Source organism: Idiotropiscis lumnitzeri, chromosome 7 (assembly GCF_059441095.1).
Source record: "Idiotropiscis lumnitzeri isolate Australia: NSW breed Sydney's pygmy pipehorse chromosome 7, RoL_Ilum_1.0, whole genome shotgun sequence".
Classification (NCBI taxonomy): Eukaryota; Metazoa; Chordata; class Actinopteri; order Syngnathiformes; family Syngnathidae; genus Idiotropiscis; species Idiotropiscis lumnitzeri.
The window spans coordinates 9,481,539-9,501,399 of record NC_142397.1 but is presented as its reverse complement, the minus strand read 5'-3'; the positions used below and the strand labels follow the sequence as shown (position 1 = coordinate 9,501,399).

Sequence of the window (19,861 nt, the reverse complement as noted above, 5' to 3'; positions counted from 1 at the left end):
TAAACTCATTTATACACCGTTTTGTAAAGACGATTCTTTAACTTTTGGAAAATGTTCATTTGCTCCACTACAATTGAAAGATCATATCACCCCTAAATCCGTGGAAATAGGGATATTTTGTGGAAGAATGCAATATTATTGTTTAAAAAGGAAAGAAAAAAGGTCGTTTATAGTATATAAATGTATGCCTCGTAAAGGATTTTCTATTCAACAAGACCTTTTCTTTTTTCCGCACTTTGTAAAATCTTAGTCGTTATTTTAAGATTTAAGATTCTTAAATCGTGAATAAAATTTATTTTATTTCGACCTTAATACAACGGTAAATTGTTACTATCTTTTGCTGAACGCGTTTATTACGTTTCCGCATAAGGCGTTCTCGTAGCATTTGACCTCTTTCGCTTTCCGTATTTCGTGCTTCCGGACAGTGACGATTTGTTGTTGTCATGGCGGCGACAGTTTAAATTCACAACTTTAAATAGTGGCTTTTAAATGTTGCATATAGTTATAGACGAATGTCTTTATACATATCTAAATTTCGTAAATATGCATTTTGTTTGAAATCATTTTTTTGGACGGAAACTTCCACGCAAATGCTGTGTTAGCTATTTTTATGCTCATTTGTCCCAATATGGCGCTTATGGCTTTTCACTGTTATGAATTAATTTTTCAACTATAAGTGCGGCGATGATTTCCATTGGACAACAAACAATTGGTAGGGAATGGGTTGTATTGGCTTCAAACCGAAACACCGACAACAATGGCTTTTTACCCACTGAGACATCCCAAACCAAGGTAAACGACGAGTTTAAATCCTCACAGACTTCAGTCTTTCCCAACCTTCATTGAGCCAAAACATTTAACTTTCAGTGCATGAGAAAAATGTCCTACAAAAGATACATAATGAAATAGTGATGATCTTGACTCAGTTTACTCAAAATTTACTTACTCACTTTGTGAGTGACTCTTTCTGTTGTCTGAGTGACAAGAGAGGTTAATTCTTTCTGACATCTAGCAAAAAAATATTTGTTTTGCCTACCCCCATTAGTCGCTGGCATAAATGGGTGATCAAATATACTTTGTTTGTTGCTGTTGAAATGAAATCTGGGTATTGCATAATTTTTGGACAGTTTTGAAGTCTTAATTTCCTAAATTGTGAGCCTGCCGCCAGATATTTCACAGAACTTGGTGCCCCAGTATTTCCCGTGACTGAGATGAGCGCTTTGACATGTACTGAGGCACAGGTGGTTTCATCTCATTTTCCAACATAAAAAAAAAATTCAGACTCTGATCAATAAAATATATTTTTTTGGTTTCGCTCTGTGGACAGTTTCCAGATGTTCCGCGGTCCTGTCCTGGTGTGCGACTGGTGGTTAGAGACCGCTGCTTTAAGGGCAACAATTTAAAAAAAGTCCTCAATTCCAAATAGTTCTTTGGCATGGTTTTACCAAAATTCCCCAACGGTCAAGACTTATTGTCATATTTCATAACATATTTTTTGCCATGGTGAAATTGGCTAATTTTAGTGGAAGTTCTGTCTTATGTAGTGCATCAGCCCTGATCCCATTTTCAGAAATACTCAGAAACTGAAGAGGTAGGCAGGAACACTAATAGTTATTAACATTAAAAAAAAAATCCATACTATGTCCCCTTTACTACAGCTGTTGTTCAATGAAGCCGTGCCGGCTAGCATCAGGAACCGAGCAACGGCCGTGGGTCTTCCAGCCGCCATCGTCATCGAGAAGCTGCTCCCCCTGCCTCCAGCCAAGCGGCATAAGGACGCGGACAGCAGTGTAAAAAGCTCACCCAGCTTTAGCAGTCTCTCCGAGGAGAAGCTACAAGCTGCGGTAGACCTAGCGAAGAGGGATCTGAGGCGGAGCCGTTTCCAGGCCATGTGCAGGTCATCGGTGGACCCATTGGGAGATGCCTCAGTGATGGACATTTGCAATAAGACACTGCCTCAGGTAAGCAATGGAAATAAACAGTGTTTTCTGTTTGTTTTGCGAGCAAAAATGTAAGTCAATAGCGAGCTTCAGATCTGCCGATGCTAGAGTGATTTGAAGGAGAAAAAAAAAATCCTTTCTTCTTTCCTATTAAAGATGACAACCAAACTGAGTCTAAAAGAGCGATTAACAAGACCTGGATCCAAACAGCCAGCTTCGAAGAGGCATCCTCTGCCTTCCAGGCAAAAAGGCCATCCACCCACCACATCAAGGCCGGTGGCAGGTGCGGACCAGCACGAACTCTTAAGGCAGGAGGTCCGCAAGCTTCAGAATGAACTCAAAAGTCTAAAAAAGGTACCTGGTGCCAGGTTTTATTTTTGCTTATCCTTTCCATCTCGCAATAAGTCCCATATGACCTCTTTCTTTGAAGGGGCTGAATCCAGAGGTAAACTCACTTGGAGCCAGACAACCACAGAACATGGTCAAGAAGCCCCCCACGGCATCCAGTCTGCACATTCATCGGCCCCCTTTGATGAGCCAGAAAGTTCTCAGGATAACCGATGTCCCAGCCCAACACGATATCCCGAGACAGGAAATACTGCAAAATGACTCTGACAGTGCTTTTGTGCAGGTACTTACTACGTTGTTATTTTAGTCAGGAACATTCTTGTGCAAAGTTCTTGCCATTTCATGAATGAAATCATTCCTCTCAGCAAGTATTAATGGTTGGGTTACACCAATAGCGCTTTTATATCTGACGAAATACGAGTACTAATACAATTTGAGCACTTAACGATAAGTATTGATACTTGATGGTGCCATGACATCTTGGAATTGGGACGCTATCGTTTTTGCCAGTTATGAATCTGTAGTTTGCCTCATCGAAATACAATAATTACAAATAATCCACAGCGGCCAAGTCCAGCACAGTTTAAGTAGAGTAGGCCGTTTGCGCTCAACATTGATCCAATTGCTGAGTCAGATCAACGATGAGATTTCTTTGCTCACAGGGCGGAACGACCAATTGGAGTGACACTTCCTCTCCCAAGAAAAGCGCAAATGACGCTTCCAAAAAACCTCAGCTTGCTTTCAAGTCGTCATGGATGCAAGATCCTCTCCCGAAGCCACCGGGGCCCACGGGCCAGCAGTACCTCTTAAGCCAGCAGATGCACAAGCTTGACGCCGAGTTGGAAATATTCATCCATCAAGTGGAGAAGCTGTCTGAGACGTCACTTGTTAAAAATGAGCACAATGAGGAGGAAGAGCTAGAACCCAGTGAGCAGAAAAAGATGGAGGTGCGCTGGCGGAAGCAGTCTGAACGCTCGTCACGGATCATCTACGCGCTCCACCAGCAGGTACTTCAGTTTGGCTATTCATGAATTCAAAAAGATAATTTTCGCCCTCTAGAATCAAATATACTTTTTTTTTCCCCCTCCAGATTAAAGCAATACAACAGTACATCGAGAAGCTGCACAACCAGGGCTTATGGAATGATAAAAAGGTTTGTTTTAAGAGCACCAAAATGGACTTTTTGACTTGACTTTAAATTTTTTTTTATCCCACAGTCCATCGCCATCCAGCGTCTTGCAGGTGCTCATCGCGGCACTCTGAAAGCCTTGCAGTTGGTCACCCGCCAACTCGCCGATCAGTGTCACAGAAAACTCCCATCTCATTGTGAAGAACTGAGCCGGCTCATTTGCCAGCTCTCTCTGTGCTCGGCCAGGATGCAAGCGGAGCCGGGCTCGCCCATGCCGGAGACGGCTGTTGAGATCCTGCGTAAACTAGAGGTGAAGGAAACATGAATGTAGAAATGACAGTATCACGTTACAGGAAGGTGTATATGATGATTATGGCTCCCACTAGATTTTGGACTACGCCATCAGCAAACATCAGGCACTGCACGCCATGCAAGACGGAGCTTGTCCTTCACAGAAGAAGCCGACCACTTATCCCAGCATGCCAGCTATCCGAGCACCGGAGGGAAGGAGTGCTGTGCACCGACTTCCTAAAGCCACCAATCCACCAGCAAGTAACCATGGTGAGAACCCCATGAATGTGTGCACATGCAGCTGGGTGTCAAAAGTGAATAAATATAAAGGCAATTAAATTAAATAAATTAAATATAATAAGAAATTGATTGTAAGTGTGAGTGGTTGTTTGTGCGCCCTGTGATTGGCTGGCAGTTCAGGGTGTACCCCGCCTACTGCTTGAAGACAGGTGGAATTGTTTTTTTTTTTTGTTGCTCTCTCCTACAGTTTTTTCAAAGGTACTCCCGCTGTTGGTTAATTTACCTCCGCAAATTAATGTAGGCACCCTGCTGATTGTCAACTCTCTGTTGGCAGCTCGGAGAATGGTGGCGCCAAACTGGCGCGGACAGGTTAGGCCAGGTGGCCTGCAGAGGGCGCCGCAGCAGTTCAAGAGAAACTCCCCTGGCAAAAAAAAGCATCAGGCTACAAAAGTGAAGGTATTTGTTGGAATAGTAAATGCCACAATTATCCCATGCTGACCTGCAGCATGTGAAATTGTTTATATCCTGGGTAATCTTGGGAAGGAGGACGCACATTTTAAGGAGCCAACAGTGTCCTCTTGCCTCCGAGTCAATCGGCCTTCTCGTAGGGAGCCGTCAGTGCCGTGGATACCGCCATCGTCACACTCTCTCTCGCCGCCACGGTGAGCCACTTGCCTCCTATTCTTCTCATATGTGATGATTATGGAGTCTGGGTAGTCTTGAACTTATACTTAAACTCTCAGAGTGTTTTTGAACTGCTCGAAAAGGTATTCAGTGTCCATTTGGCTGCACTAACTGGACACATCATTAGTTACAATAATTCATAATAAATGTTTGCAAACAGGCTCAATATCAGTGCAAAAAAAATATAAAAGGATTGTTTTTTTTTTTTTCAACTATATATGTATGAATTTACAATGAGTTTGAATGGACAAATTCCTCCTTGTGACTCCCACCAAGATATAGAAGGAGTAAAGGCGGAGATGGCCATTTTTCTCATTTATGGTGGGTGGTATTAAGGCTAGAGTTATTTACTGATTTCTCCAAAACAAATTGATAAAATTTAAAATGCAAGCTAAAATAAATTTACTGAATTAAAAAAATGCATAAATTGAGCTTGTTGGTGAAAAATGGACCAGACTGCACTGATGATCCCTTTAATGGATAAATTGAAAAAACAAACAAACATCATACCTCAATAATTTTTAGTGAAATGATTTTTATGAGAAAATGTTCAAAATGAGTTCTTGCACTTAATGTTGGATTCTTCTTAAGCAGTTTTGTGCTGCAAGAGATCCCTTTGCACTGGGAAAAAAATAATGTGTATTGTTGTTGGCTTCAAACCATTTTAGAGCCATTTTGGCCATTTCCACACGAGCTGATGTCATGACAATGTGCCATTTGCCTCTTTTGTATCAAGATGCCATTAATCAAAATCTCTGTTACTGCCACAGCTCTCGTGACAAGACGACACACAAGCCAAGATGCCTCTCATCACCCGCAAAGCTGTCGTCATCCTCGAGCCCCCAGAAAGCGCTTGTGAATTTCAGCGACGAGGCCCACCTTAGCTCAGAAAAGAAGCGACAAGCCCAGAATGAAGCACTAAGGTAAATGTCAATTTTAGTCTTCTTTCAAGCTTAACAGAAACCGCATGTCTATTAAATATTTATACAGGTTTGAGTTGGGATTTTACAACAGTAGTTGGCACAACAGAGAACAAATCTGGAACAATAGGCAGTTCAATGAGTCCCTCGTTTGTATTCGCAGAGTTATTTCCAACTCTTGTGTCAGATTGCATTTACCCGCAGCCGCAGGCATCACTCACCAATCAGTTATTTTTCTGCCTTCCACAATAAATTAATCAAACTGCTCGCTCAATTCTGAATCGAGGTCATTTGTCTTTGTGGGGTATTAATTCGTAGCTTGGTTCTCTGCTCCACATATGTTTATTTAATCAAAACATCAGTATTACAATTGGACCTCCCAAAGGATCAGGAGCCTGTGAAAATCTTTACAAAGTGTGCAGTATTTTAAATTACGCGTCAGCAGTCAAATATAAAGAGAAGCCGTATGTCAATAAATTACTAAATTATAGTAAAATGACTGACATCTGAAAGAGAAGGGCAACATGTTTTCAGCACAGTAAAAATTTGCTATTTTTATTGCCTTTTTCTGTGGTCGTTCTACATGCTAATTAGCTCACCAATCTTTTGCTTGGTCAATTTAATTTATCCCCAAAGCCATCGAATAGGCACCAGCACCCCGTGACCCTGAACAGGATAAGTGGTTTTGTAAATGGATGGAGGAATGTATTCGTTGCATTGCTCATGTTGCGCCGACCCTTTCCTATGTCACAGTAAATTCCATTTATTGCTCCCTGGTTATGGACAAACGTTTCCTAATGCGTTTACTAGTTCCCTTCGTAGTCACCAAATTGCGATTTTTCTGTATCACACGTTGTTACTGTAAAATACTGAACATTTTCTTCACCGTAGAGGTGCCTGGTTGGACAAGATAACCACGCAACGACTGAAGGACATTAACCAGCTGACAAGAGAGGAGACCGAACGCATTGAACGACTGAGGTACGGTTAAAGGCAACAGGCCGGCGGATGCAGATCCGGCCTAATTGCGACCGCCGAGTAAGTGAGCACATGCTCACAAATGAAACTAATAAACTGTTTTGGTGTACAGGGCTGAGGTTGTCTCGCCGACCCAGTGGGCCGAGAGGGCTGAGCAGCATGCGCGAGAAAGAATCAGGCCGCTTCTGGATGAGGCCAAGGTTGGGTGATGTCTCACTGTGTATCTTAAGTAGACGTTTTTATGCATCTGTTTCACAATTTAACACAATTCCCAGGTGTTCTTATAACACATCTGGGGCATGCGTTCATCACACTTCACCCAAGATTATGAACTATAGACAATGTTACTGTTTATTTAAGGATCCCCTGGTAATGCAGAGACTATTCTTTAAGGCAGGTGTGGGCAAACCACGGCCCGGGGGCCACATGTGGCCCGTTAAACGTTTTAATCCGGCCCGCTGAACTTGTAAAAAATTAAAAGAATGAACCTTGTTTGTTTTATTTTCTAAATACTGTGGTTTTTCAAAGACATATATATTGTTGTAATGCTTTTGTTCACTTTCATTTCAAATTAAATGTATTTATTCTCTCCGATGAGGTGAGGTTACCCAAACACTCCATCCATGTGCTTCTGGTCCGGCCCCTCTGTCAAATTTTAGAACCCATTGTGGCCCGCCAATCAAAAAGTTTGCCCACCCCTGCTTTAAGGGGTCTTTAAAAAGCACAGTTGGTACCATTTACAAAGCAAAGATAGTTAAAGAAGTCAAATTACGGGATGTTCAATTCAACAAATGTCAGCATGCAAGCAGAAGAGTGAAACAAGTGAATAACAACTACAGCTAGTATAGTGTGATTTCACCACTGATCTCAGATTTTTTGGAGGTCTGGTTTAAGATAACATGACTGCTCATTGACATCCTTTGTTGAGATATGAGATGGCTCTGTATATGAAAGTATTTGGAAATGCATTAGTTATTAAGTATGAAAGCCATGTCTGTTACAGGTGGGCTCTAGTTTCGAAAACAGGCTAAGGTCCGTAGCAGGTCCAAATTTTATGCTATGACAACACAGTACTGCGCACCAATATGTCCTGAACTTTCACCCATGAAATCATATGATGCATTTCAACCACATTAGTTTGAAAAGGGCACCCCATAGCTAACCTGACCGTCCGATTTTGTACAATCTCAAGTTTGTCTTTCTTGCCTTAGTGAAAGTGTTTCATCTTCGTCCAGCGTCTTGCTTTGTACTACTCGAAACAGTAGGCAGTGGGCGGGGTACACCCTGAACTGGTTGCCAGCCAATCGCAGGACACACAAAGACGAACAACCATCCGCGCTCACACTCATACCTAGGGGCAATTTAGAGTGTTCAATCGGCCTGCCATGCATGTTTTTGGAATGTGGGAGGAAACCCACGCAAGCACGGGGAGAACATGCAAACTCCACACAGGATGGCCGGAGCCGGGATCGAACCCACGCCCGATGCTTGTCTCTCACTGTGAGGCCATCGTGCTAACCAGTCGTCCACCGTGCCACCCCCTAGTCGAAACAGTGCACGACAATGCGAGCGAGCAGAACAATGAAAACATTTTTTGAGCACACATTGCGGACACGTTGCTAAGCACAAACCCATTTCTTTTTGACCTGCCGAGATAATTTCATGGAAAGTGAAGCTTATGAGTGTGTGTGTGGTTGTTGTGTAAATTATGCCCACTGTTGCATAAAAGTTTAATAAACGAGTAGTTACTTGGTTGGCTAATTTCACGTGATGGGTGGATAGGCACGCCAGAGATTCTGTTTTATAAACAAGTCATCCTAAAATAAAATTTCGCTGATGTATCCTCTTTTATTCATATAAAACTCAAAGCGTGCATATCTACATTCAAGACCTTGGCAGCAACATCAATCTTGATTTTCCAGCTGCCTTTGTTGACTTACGCTTGAATAAATTAGCTGAGTGATCGCAGAGCGCGAGTCTTGCTAATGGGCTTTTGGAACAAAAAGAAAACAACAACCGAAAAAAACGCTTGACACAAATTATTTGAATGGTGGTTAAGAGCATCTCCATTTCTCAACCGATTCAAATAAAAGTCAAAACGTGAATCGGGTTTACAGCTGATGTGGTATTGAATTATTTCTCTCCAAATTTTTAACACGATTTCTGGACTTTTTCCCTCAAAGGGCCAATACATGTGCCTGTTGCATATCTGAAAAAGATGCTGGAATATACAGTCGTCTTTTCCCACTTGAACATCAAAGACAATATCGTGTTGATAAATAACAGTGACACGATAATGATGTCACGGTACGGTCAGAGGATCTTCAAGAGCATTTCCGACTCCTGGGAAGTTGGTCTGATGTAATTGCACATTTCCGCTCACCGCTCCTCAGGCGGCATATTTGGTGGTTTCTCTGGCTCGCTATGACGCGTTATGATGCATTATTCAGCGGTACGGAGTCTCTCGGTGGCTGTTTTGGGCTTTTGTAACAGCGTTTCCAGAGCCGTTTATCTTCATTTATGTGTTTACCTCAGCATCTCGGAGAGTCCTGGAGCAGGAGCAACTTGTCGCTGAGGAATAAGCTGTCAGAGCAGGCTGCAATAAGGGTGAACCACAAAGGCTATTCTTAGCTGGGCAATTAAACAAGCCTCAGATGCACTTAAATTTAATTCCCTTAATGTGTCTTAATGGTTCACGTTCCTCAGGTGGCCGAGCGAGGCGAGGAGGCGGGCGGTGCCCTCCCTGAAGATTGCTCGGAGGAGGCAGCGCTGCGGGTTCTGCATGCTCCCACCCTGGAGGAAATGTTGCAGCGCATGGAGGAGATACAGGTAAAGTTTGTCAACGCCGTTCCGCTTGTGGCGTGGAGGATTAGCGTGTTTACCGAACGTGTTTCCGAGCAGAGGGACCAGGAGCAAGTGAGGAGACGAGTCGCCTCGATTGCCTACTCGGATGCTCTTCAATGGGAGCAGCCAGCAGGTACTCCACATCTCGTCATGTGCAAAAATTCTAAACGCCCTATTAACGGCGCTGAGGCAATTGGGGCGAGCTCAACCTGAGCCAAATTTGGGTCTACTTGACACCTAAACTCATCTTGGTTTGAGTGTTCTTCTGCGTGCTCAAGTTCGGTACACTTCCTCTACTCTGGCATACTTGGAAGAGCTGCGCCAGAAATAATAAAAAATAAATAATAAATAAAATAATAAACCGACTAATAAAATCCACATCAGTCCCACATAAGCACATGCCCGCACAATATACGTGTCATATGATTAATACCATTGCTCTTCTCGTCAATTTTAATGACAACCACCACTTGCACGATAGCAATGCCAAAGTGTGAATACATCTTAGTTTTCTCGACATCTTCGCTAGGTGCAGAACGTGTTACAGTGGTCACCCAATCCAATTATTCCCTCACACTCACCTCCTCCATCACCTCCGCCCTCTCTCTGCGCTTCCCAGGCTCTCAGGTCGAGGTTCCGGGATTGAGGCCAAGCTCTCCGCAGCCCATTAGAATGACCAAGCCAGTGCTGAAGCAGCCTGCAGCCGCTGATATTCAGCTGGGAGAACCCGTGGAGACGGGGTGGGTTTGTCTGTCCTTTTCTCCTTTTCTTTCTGCTGTAATTTATCTCTTCTTCTTATTCATTTCAACAGCCATTTTAGAAACTACGATTTGCATGCCTGACGTGCACAGAAGGTACAAACGATTATATTTGAGTACATGAATAGGTTCTTACTGTGGTGTAGATTTTTCCTTGAGGGACAGATGTGGGCTGAGAGTGTGCAAATGACAACAGGAGGCATCTGGCTATTTTTCATAATTAGGCTTCTAGACTGGATGAAATGTTTTTTTTTTTTTCCTGCAGCTTTTTTTTTTGTTCCTGGTGAAGTGTCACTGTAAGTGCTTTCCCAGGAGGAGGCCTTGCTTCTTTCTCAGAAGGAAAAAAAAATGTTGCTCTGTGGCTGGCTACCTTTCCTGCTTCTGCAAAGGACTGCCTTGGGCTTTGCCTGCTGCTACCCAACTGCTGGAATTAATGATGAACCTGAGAGTGATGGCGCTGGGCGAAGAAAATGTGACAAGCCAGTAGAATGCGTAGGCGTTACCAAATCCAGACCTTTTCTGATGACAAAAACATGGACATTTTATTTCAGATGTGACGATAATGTTGGGTCAGAAATCCTTCAAAATCAGCAGATTTTTCAGTTCTCGTGAATTATTCCTAGAGGTTTGAAGAAGGTTGGTTGAAAATTGTGAACTTGGTCTTAAACTTTTTATATTGCTATTTAGTTAAGGCAAGGAAGCACCCAACTAACCGACAAAACTCACATAGAAATGGTCACAAATCCTTAATTTGGGGATCACTGTAAGACTCAAGACTGAAAAGGAAATTGTATAGTAAATCATTTAGAGGAGAACAAATAATTCGCTTATTAGCTCTATTATAGCAAATGTTTCATATGCTCTGCTCACAATGTCGACGACATCCATACTGATAAAACCATAAAATTTAGGAAAAACAATTAGAATTGCCTGTTAATAGTTAACCATATCATGTATGCAACCTCCAAAGAGGCATGTTATGTTTTTGTTCAGATATCAAGGGTTGCAAAGGTACACAATCAACTCCAAAAAGTAAAAAAAAAAATATATATATATATATTTTGGGGTACATAAACCATCGATTGTAATACACCCAAAATATATTTGGGTTACTACAGGGAAAAGAAGAAGAATAATCTATATAGTATTTGTGATATTTTTAAATTTAGCTTTTGATGGACTATCACTCTAAGTACTCTTAAGTGCTACTACATTAGCATCATTGTTAGCATCCTCTTCTTACCAGAAGGACTGACTAAAATAGATTACACTTGTTTTGACTGAAGAACAAGAGCAGGAGTGCTCTCAAGTCATGCAATGTGCATGAAACAACTTAGTTCTTACCGACTGAAGTGCGTGCCAGGCTGCCTCGAAGGAAAATAAGTTGAACACGGGGAGTCATTAGGGGTGAGATGGATGGAGAAAGCGTTTAGTTGACTTTTGCAGGCTGCAAGTTGCTGCTTTTTGAGGTTAGTGTGTTTACTTTAGTGATCAAATATAATGACTCTGATTAGACATTTGGCATATTACAAGACTGTCATGCTGGGAAAAAAATGGCAACATGTATCCATTCTATAGTAATCGGACTCGAGTTTTGCAGTCTGAGGGAACAAACTACCGTTGCGTGTGCTAAAGTAACACTTTGAAGAGCTAACAAAAGCATACAGCTATGTTTTTTTTTGTGGGCAGTTGTGCACAGTTTCCAATGTTACAGCAGCAACCAACCAAATATATATACCAAAATATAACCATTCGGAGTTCGGGTGCACATTCTTGGTCTTGTCCGCTTCCTCCTGTATAAGTGGAGAGTCGATCGGCGCCCTATTTTGGATTTTGTGGAGTTGATCACATGAGTTCACGTTTGATGTCAATAAATCCAAACTATTGTGCAGAAGGCTTTAAAAATTTCACAGGTTGAAGCGGACAAGGAGTAGTAATGTGCATTTGCATCCTGGTGGCGATCGGTCGCCGTTTTAGACAACAGAACTGATAAAACAAATAATACAACGCTTCCCTCTCTGTTGTGACGTAAACAGCTGAGACCGGAAATGAATAAGCCGAGCTCCAAACGGTGGCGTGCCAATTTGTTGTGAATCTAATCACAAAAAAATCCTTAAATGTTTTTTTTTTCATTTTAATACTATTATATATTTAATACTATGTCATTTTTATATGCAAACCTATTGTGCCAATGTTAAGCTCATCCAAGTGTCCCTTTAACAACCGCGGTACTAAATCAACAACTAAACATTTAACTAACCAATGTTCATACCAACCAAACTAACCCTCCCCCAAAAAAACGATGTTTGTGCAACCAGCCAACATCAGTGTTTTGAATCAAACCAACGATGCGGATTCTCTTTTAGTGTGACAGCAGCTGCTGTATTTAGTCAAATTCCTGCATTCGTCCAATATGTACAGTCTGTCCTCTTTCTTGCACGGAGTAAACTAGAACGATGATTCCACACGGGCGCTGATACAATAGTGAGAGATTTCATGTTGCGAGATAAGATTTATGTATCCATGGTGAAGAGTCCAGACGCCGGTCAGGCCGGCGTCCTCGCTGGCCCTCGGCGTCGTCCATCAAAATCGATACGAAGATGAAAGACTCACTCAGTAATATTCCAAACCTTTCATGTATTCTTTCTTTCATTATTTTATTTTAATCCCCTCGCCTCTCTTGTTCGAGGAGCTGCAGAACTCAGACAATGTGCTCTCCACTTCCACACAATCACTTTCGGACATCATTGATTGCCATGCATTAAAGTGTTTGTCAGTGTCAAAGACTGCGGGCTTGTGCCAAGCTGAAACAATCACACCTTTTTTTTTTTCACCTCCATATTGATTTTTTTTCTTCACTCTCCAAAGCTCAGCAAGCCTTCAGTGAGCTGTCGTATCTCAAGGCAATCTTTGTCTTTATTCTGGCCGTGTCTCCTTTTTTTTTTTTTTTTTTTGACATATCCTTGAGTCAACTTTGAGACTCCTTTGGTGGAAATACACACTCTCTATACTAAATGTCGATCATGGAAATTATGATTCACAACTTGTGCAAATATTTTCTTCCATTCATTAAAGCACCACAAGATGTCTTTCTCATGTATTCCTTGCAAGAAAGAGAAGAAATTGCTTTGATTATGCATCTACTCTGACCGAGTGTACAGATTAGAATCTCTGCAGCAGCTGTCATACTTACACTAATAAGCGAGCATGAGCCGTCTCTTGTTAACTACTATGCAGTTGTTCACTGCGGAAATAAAAAAGAGAGAGCTGGGCATGTGACGCTCAGTCAGTGCCCCACCCTCCCGCCGAGATATGGGTAGCCTTCCGACCTCGACTCTCTGGCCTTATTCATAAAAATTGTTGAGCCTCCCTCGACCTCCAAAAAAAGCGAACGTGCATTACGCCGCCTCGGGAGAGATGCTAACGGCAGATGTTTATTTAAAGATCGTTAGCTGGCTAATTTACTTTTCGAATGCGCTTACCTCATTATAGGCTTATTATAGTCTTATTCGTCTTCTTCTTCTTCGTCTAATTCTTCTTCTTTCATCTTCTCCACAAACGTGCACAAACGTGTGTTTTATGTCGATAAAATCAGCCAATCTCAATTGTACTGATTTATTGAACTTCTCTGTTGTAACTATTCGGCATCTCAGATAGAACAACATAACGTTTCACTCACCCGGTCGCATGAGCCAAACACCTTCGTGTGCACTTCAGGGTCCACACGGAAAACATAAACTCAAAAAATATTACCCAATGCAAGTACGCACAGTTGGTAGTGACGCGAGGCAATTTTTGTCATTTGACGACATTACACGCCCGAGGGCCAATTTGTGGGCCGGACTAAAGTCCACCTCCGGCTGTGATTAATTAAACCCTTTTTTTCAAATTTGCCACGCCCCCGTCCCGTGCCCCAAAAATGGACCTCCGGCCGGGCCGGAGGGCCGGACTGCCGAGCTCTGAAAAACAAGTTGTCGTTCTAGTGTATTTCCTTGCAATAAAGACAAAATCAGAATGCAGTCAGTTCTTCTGACGAACATAGAAACTGCAATAGCACACGTATATCAAACATGGAACCACCTCGTGATCACAACCATCCTGTACAATTGTTTACCGGAAAATGGCAACAGTTATCTTTTGAATGTATTCCTTGAAAGAAAAAGGAGAAATTGCTAAGAAAATATTTGCAGTATTTAGTATATGATGTCTTCTGACTCATAAAATAGTTATTGCCACGAGACAATGAGCTGTCTCCTGATTACAAACATAGCGCAATTATTTAGTGAAATAACCACGAAACACGTGCTGCTTCACCACGCCTTTATCTGTTCGTCGGATTTGGTAGACTGCATTCTCGTTCTTAACTGGAAAGGCAACCAGCCAAAGCACCCCCCCTGCGCATTTGGGCGGGTGCAGAATTGATGTGATGAGGCAAATTTTAGTATGTTTTGGGCCACAAGTCAGATTTTAAGAGCACAAGTGGTTCTTGCAAAAGGCGTGTGTGTGGGAACTGTCGCAACACTAAATATAGCTCAGCGAGCACAAGAAGCAGGCCGATCCGCCCAAGTAGGGAGGATTAGAAACCGCTCAGCTGTGCCCAGCTGAGCCCTCTGCAAACTGTCGCTTTCCAAATTCATCATCGTGACCTCAGACAACACCACCCTTAAGTAAATTAATGTGTCCGAATCAGCTCATACTGTCTAAATCGGGGGCGGTGTGGGTTAAGTTATGGCCTGATTTGTTCTTGTAATCTGGCGCACCCTGCATTTGTTATCACGTGTCTTGTAGTATTTGCTTGCCACTCCAATTTAGATTGGTGCAGTCATTACCAAGCCTTGTTGCATGACCTGATGAATCCTAGTCGGATGAGAGGCGAAACTTCGAAGACCAACATATCAGCCCTGTTGCTATTAATTCAATCCCCCCCTCAGAATATTCATCACATAAAAATATTTATATTTTATGATCTAATTTTTTTTACCTCAGCCACGAATGACCTAGTTCATCTGTCCGTTTTAAAATCAAAGATGCCCCTGACTTCCTGTGTAAAACGCCATGATGACACACGAGCACTTGTTGTTTCCTTGAATTTAAGAGTCCTCACCGAGAGCAGCCTGATGGAGGAGGCATCCCAAGCAGAAGACGGCCCTCCGATATTCCCTGGTCCCAAGGAGGGCGGCCCAGTGAGGACGGTCATCAGCGTGCCGGGCGGCATGCTGAGAAGCATTCGACAATACCGAGAAGACTATGATTCATACCTGCACCACGCCGCTCACGAGAACGGAAGAGGTGACGTCAACTTCTGGTCAATTGCAGACAGGTAAAAACAACTCCTGAATGCTTTTTGATGCCTTTGTAGAAAATTTCTGGTTGCAAACTTTTGAAAGTGGCCCATGAGATGTCATGTGTAGTGGGAACATTTAGCACTCCATCAGTGGAAAGCTGTTTATCAGGAGGGTAGATTTTTATTTATCAAGGATACAAAAGCATTTTTTTAATAATGGCCTTTTTAAGAAAAAAAAATAAATAAAAAAAATAATAATAAATTATATATATATATATATATATATATATATATATATATATATATAATTTATTTATTTTATTTTATTTTTTTTATTTTTATTTTTTTTACCTGTAGTTATACTCCTACCACTTCCTTAAGATTAATAAAATACACTTTCTAAAAACATTCTAAACATACACTTTGTGTTAGAACACCCACAAAAAAAAAAAATGCAAGCGGAAAATGTACCAAACACTGCACATCCAGTATTGTTTCATCTTTGTGTTAGATTTATTTTTATTATTTAGGGCATGACGTGTGGTGTCAAATCTGCATGTGAGTGTCTGGGGGTGGGCAGTGGTCAACAGCAGCTCTTGCGTGGGTTCTCCTCATTGTGCTTGTTTGGCTGATCTTCTGGCTTTAAATAAAAAGCGGAATGGTAGTTTGTGGCATAAACTACGATAGACGTTAAATCTGATTTAAATGTGGTACATTAGAGGCGTATTGACATTAAATCTCGTCGCTGTTGAGTGAAAACCTCATGCGTCCAAACATGTTCATCTTCCTAATTTTTTAACAAATCAATCTTAATGGTTTGTTCGTGTGTGGTCTGTCATTATTTTTAAGCACATTATTAAACAATTAGTGTTGAAAATAGCATGAAAGCAAATCTATTACCGCTCAATTGTCAGATAAGTGTTTTCAAAGTCTTCCTTGTGCCTCACTCTGCGGGAGCCCTTGCAGCATATTGTCACCTCTGGATTGAAAGACTGGATTTTTATTTTTATTTTTTTTTAAATAAAGACACAAACAAGTGAACATAATTAGTTTAGATACTTTTGCGTAATCCAATTTTGTTAAAAATGGATTACTGTATTACTTCAGTGCAGAATGAACAAGTCAGCCACAAAGGTAATTTATCTGTGGATTAATTTCCACTTATTAAATTGCTTAGTCATCTTTTATTTATTGCATCACCTTAGGCTCGAAGACCTTTGTTTGTGTTATTAAACTGGCGATTGAACGTAATTTTAGACTAGTGTGTTGATGTTGGTGCACAGGTGTAAATGACAGCATTTATGGCAAACCATCCAGTGCTTGGTAACTCAAGCAAGATGGCATTTTTGGAGTTTCTGAAAAGTATTGGTGTTGGAGATGCGATCATTCAGGTGGAGAGCCATGTTATGATGTGAAGGGCACATTCGAGGTACGGTATATAGACAGTAAAGGTAATGTTAACATGTTCCATTAGAGGTGCATTGGAATGAATAAGATGTAGATATGCTACATTAGCGGTGTAAGTAACATTAAATGAAGAGAAGTTATTCCAGGCTAGTTGAAACTTACAGTATCTGATGTGTTATTGTTTACTTATTTGTTGTCACTCACTGAAATGCTTGTGGAGTTATTAACTTGCACTTTGGAAATACAGTGCAAAAATTGAGATGTAGGCATAAAATCGGAATTGGACGCTTACTTGGTTGTGTAAATCCAACCTTGACTCAGATGTTTCTTCTCTGCGTTTAGCGAGAACCCGGTTTGTGGTTCTCGTAGTACGACATGTATTAAACTGCACTGGCATGTGTGCTTGTTGATGACAGGGCATTCACATTCCCACAGAGGATGAAGCGGATTTTTATGGTTCACTTGCTCTCTATCTCGCTCTCTCTCTTTCTCGCCCCCCACTCTTTCATTTACATACTCAACGGAATTGTTGAGTTGGTGCAGTGCAGAAGAAGACTCCCTCCCCTGCTCCCATCTTTTCTGATATTCAAATGTCCTCAAAGATTCATAATATTGTTTTATAGCCTGTTTGTGTTGCAGCGCAAACAGACCAATGAGTCCTTATTACGAGTCCCTCGCTAATGTTTGGAGAGACACATCTGTGCCTCGTGTCACGCTTAATATGCAGAGGCACTTCAACAATGTCTGCACGTCACATCTGCCTGCTGCTCTCGTACACAAAACACTCGTTTACTTGCTTATTTTCCTTGACTCTATGAATATTCACAAACACCCACCGAGGCGTGGGGCTCAGGCAAACAAGAGTGTTGCGTAAACACACTGGAAGCTCATTTTAAGTGTGCTCTTTTACACACATGCAGCTTGCAGGCATATCCATTGTCAATTCTGCTTGAATTATTATGTTATAAAACCGAAATAAAAACGTAATTGTAAACGTTTTCACCTATTATTGCTGAGCTGTAAAACTCACCTGAAAAAAAGATCTTTTACAGGTTTATAAAATTATCAACTGCAATAATGCTGCTGCCCAAGTGTGCACATTCTCTTCTCACTGGGGATGTGGCTGTGTTCAGAATTAATCAGTCACATTCAAATTCATGTTAAATGCAAGCCAGCACACACCTGACAATATTCAGATTGCCTCTGATTAACCCCAAGTAAAGTTCAGCTGTTTTAGTAGACACTTCATGAACTTTTCATTTTTTTAGTCACATCTTACTGCACAAATCATGGTCTGCAGAGGGACGCTCATTGATTAAAGGTATCAGTCAGTCAGGTAGGTAGAATAGAATTTCCAAGGAATTAAATATACGGTACTACAACAGTGACAGACCTGAATGCCTCTTCAACATTTACGAAATTGGTCAAAGCGGTTGCCAAGAGGCCGGCAGCAATATTGAAAGAGCCGCAGGAATTTCTGGCAAGTACTCGATGTTTAGTTCATGTGACGATAATCTCCCATCCTCTTCATATATCTGGGCTATGAAGTGGCAAGACAGAAGCCTTCCTTATTTTGAAAAGAAAACTTTCAAGCCCAACATTTTGCAAAAGAAGAGATGGATTTGAAATCTCCCAGATCGATTTGTGAACATGTGCTTTGGTCTGCTAAAACCTAAATTCAACTTTTGGGCATAATTCATAAAAATATTTGCCGCACATCACCAAAAGAACACCATACCGACAGTGAAGCATGGTCATGCAAGCATAATGCCTGGGGCTATTTTTTTCTCAGCTGGAAATGGTGGAGGGAATTGTAAACAGTTCCAAATACCAGTCAGTGTTAGCACAAAACCTTCCGGCTTTTTCTGGAAAGCAAAAGAAATCTCATAAAAACAGCTAAACTTATATTGGTGTTAATCAAAGGCGCTTTAAATAATGCCAGGTGTGTGCAGACGCCCATTTAACATTTAAACATGATTGGTTAATTCCTAACACAATTATAAGAGTATGTGTGCGTTTGTGCAACCACATTATCTCTGTTTATTTTTTTCCCTCTCAAAGATGATTTTTTTTTTTTTTTCCTAATTGAGTTCTACAGCTTTTAATTCACATTAATGGTGGAAGAAAAAAAGAAATGTAATTATCTTGCTCTCATTTTTTTTTCCACATGGCATTTGAGCAAGGGTGTGTAGACTTTTTATATTCACGGTATGTAATACGTGTGTGTATATGTCATCGTCTCCTTTGTCACGCTGCAGCCTGGCGGACGAGCTGTTGTGGGACGCGGCAGGCGACGTAGCTGCCGAGTTCCAGGACGTGATGGAGGAGTGCGCCGAGGCCGTCTTCACCGCCGAGTTCCTGCAACTGATCCACTCGCCTCGCATCACCCCCTCTTCCTCTTCCTTGGTCAACCAATAGGTGCTCGCAGCTCGCGTGATTGTCTTTTTAATTTATTTTGTAGAAGAGAGAATTGAATTAATTGGAAATGTGTGACATGTTTTTTAAAATAAAATAAAGCTCCAACAGGGAAGATTGTTGCACTGCGTTTGATGTGAGGGCTGTTTCACTTCCTGCACCATCGGTTATTTGAGATTGTATTCCACTGGGAAAATTAGTTTAGATAAGCTTGGAGAGACCATTACTACATTATGGTGGCAGGATTATAAGATTACTGGATCTATCACGCGGATTACTCACACTTTCTATTTCCGGCCGGGTATATGGGGAGTCCGTGGTTGTATCGTGACGTTGCATGTTAAATGGCTTTTGTCTCTTCATCCATATTTGTCAGGTATGGGCAACTTAAATGATGAAGGGGGGGGCACATAGGACCAGGCACTTTGTTACAAGAAAGTGAAAAAAATGCCATTTTACATATGTGCATATTTTTGTTTTTTATTTCTAATCGATGTACATCAGAGAATCTTAATATATTTCATTTTTCATTATGCATTTCTCAGAGAATTAATACAAGATCCAGCTTTCAATAATAAATGGTTTGAACAATGAAAAAATAACCGCATGCTTGTTTTCTTCAG

The 19,861-nt window shown here is 41.4% G+C and overlaps 1 protein-coding gene across 3 annotated transcripts; it reads left to right on the top strand.

Annotated features, from left to right (window-relative positions):
• Nucleotides 1–408: 408 nt before the first annotated feature.
• kiaa0753 (KIAA0753 ortholog) lies at nucleotides 409–19,353 on the top strand. Of its 3 annotated transcripts, none has more exons than XM_088301003.1 (19): nucleotides 409–792; nucleotides 1,659–1,961; nucleotides 2,151–2,294; nucleotides 2,371–2,571; nucleotides 2,951–3,295; nucleotides 3,379–3,441; nucleotides 3,506–3,727; nucleotides 3,804–3,978; nucleotides 4,283–4,404; nucleotides 4,492–4,610; nucleotides 5,403–5,555; nucleotides 6,444–6,533; nucleotides 6,643–6,730; nucleotides 9,066–9,137; nucleotides 9,237–9,359; nucleotides 9,432–9,507; nucleotides 9,994–10,114; nucleotides 15,228–15,452; nucleotides 19,082–19,353. In XM_088301003.1, the coding sequence occupies exons 1-19, from the start codon at nucleotides 685–687 to the stop codon at nucleotides 19,239–19,241; spliced, it is 2,910 nt and encodes a 969-aa protein (XP_088157129.1). In that variant the 5' UTR covers nucleotides 409–684; the 3' UTR covers nucleotides 19,242–19,353. The 3 variants fall into 3 exon arrangements, with proteins under 3 accessions (XP_088157129.1, XP_088157128.1, XP_088157127.1); XM_088301002.1 differs by having other exon boundaries at nucleotides 2,097–2,294; nucleotides 4,495–4,610; XM_088301001.1 differs by having other exon boundaries at nucleotides 2,097–2,294.
• The last annotated feature ends 508 nt before the right edge of the window (nucleotides 19,354–19,861 follow it).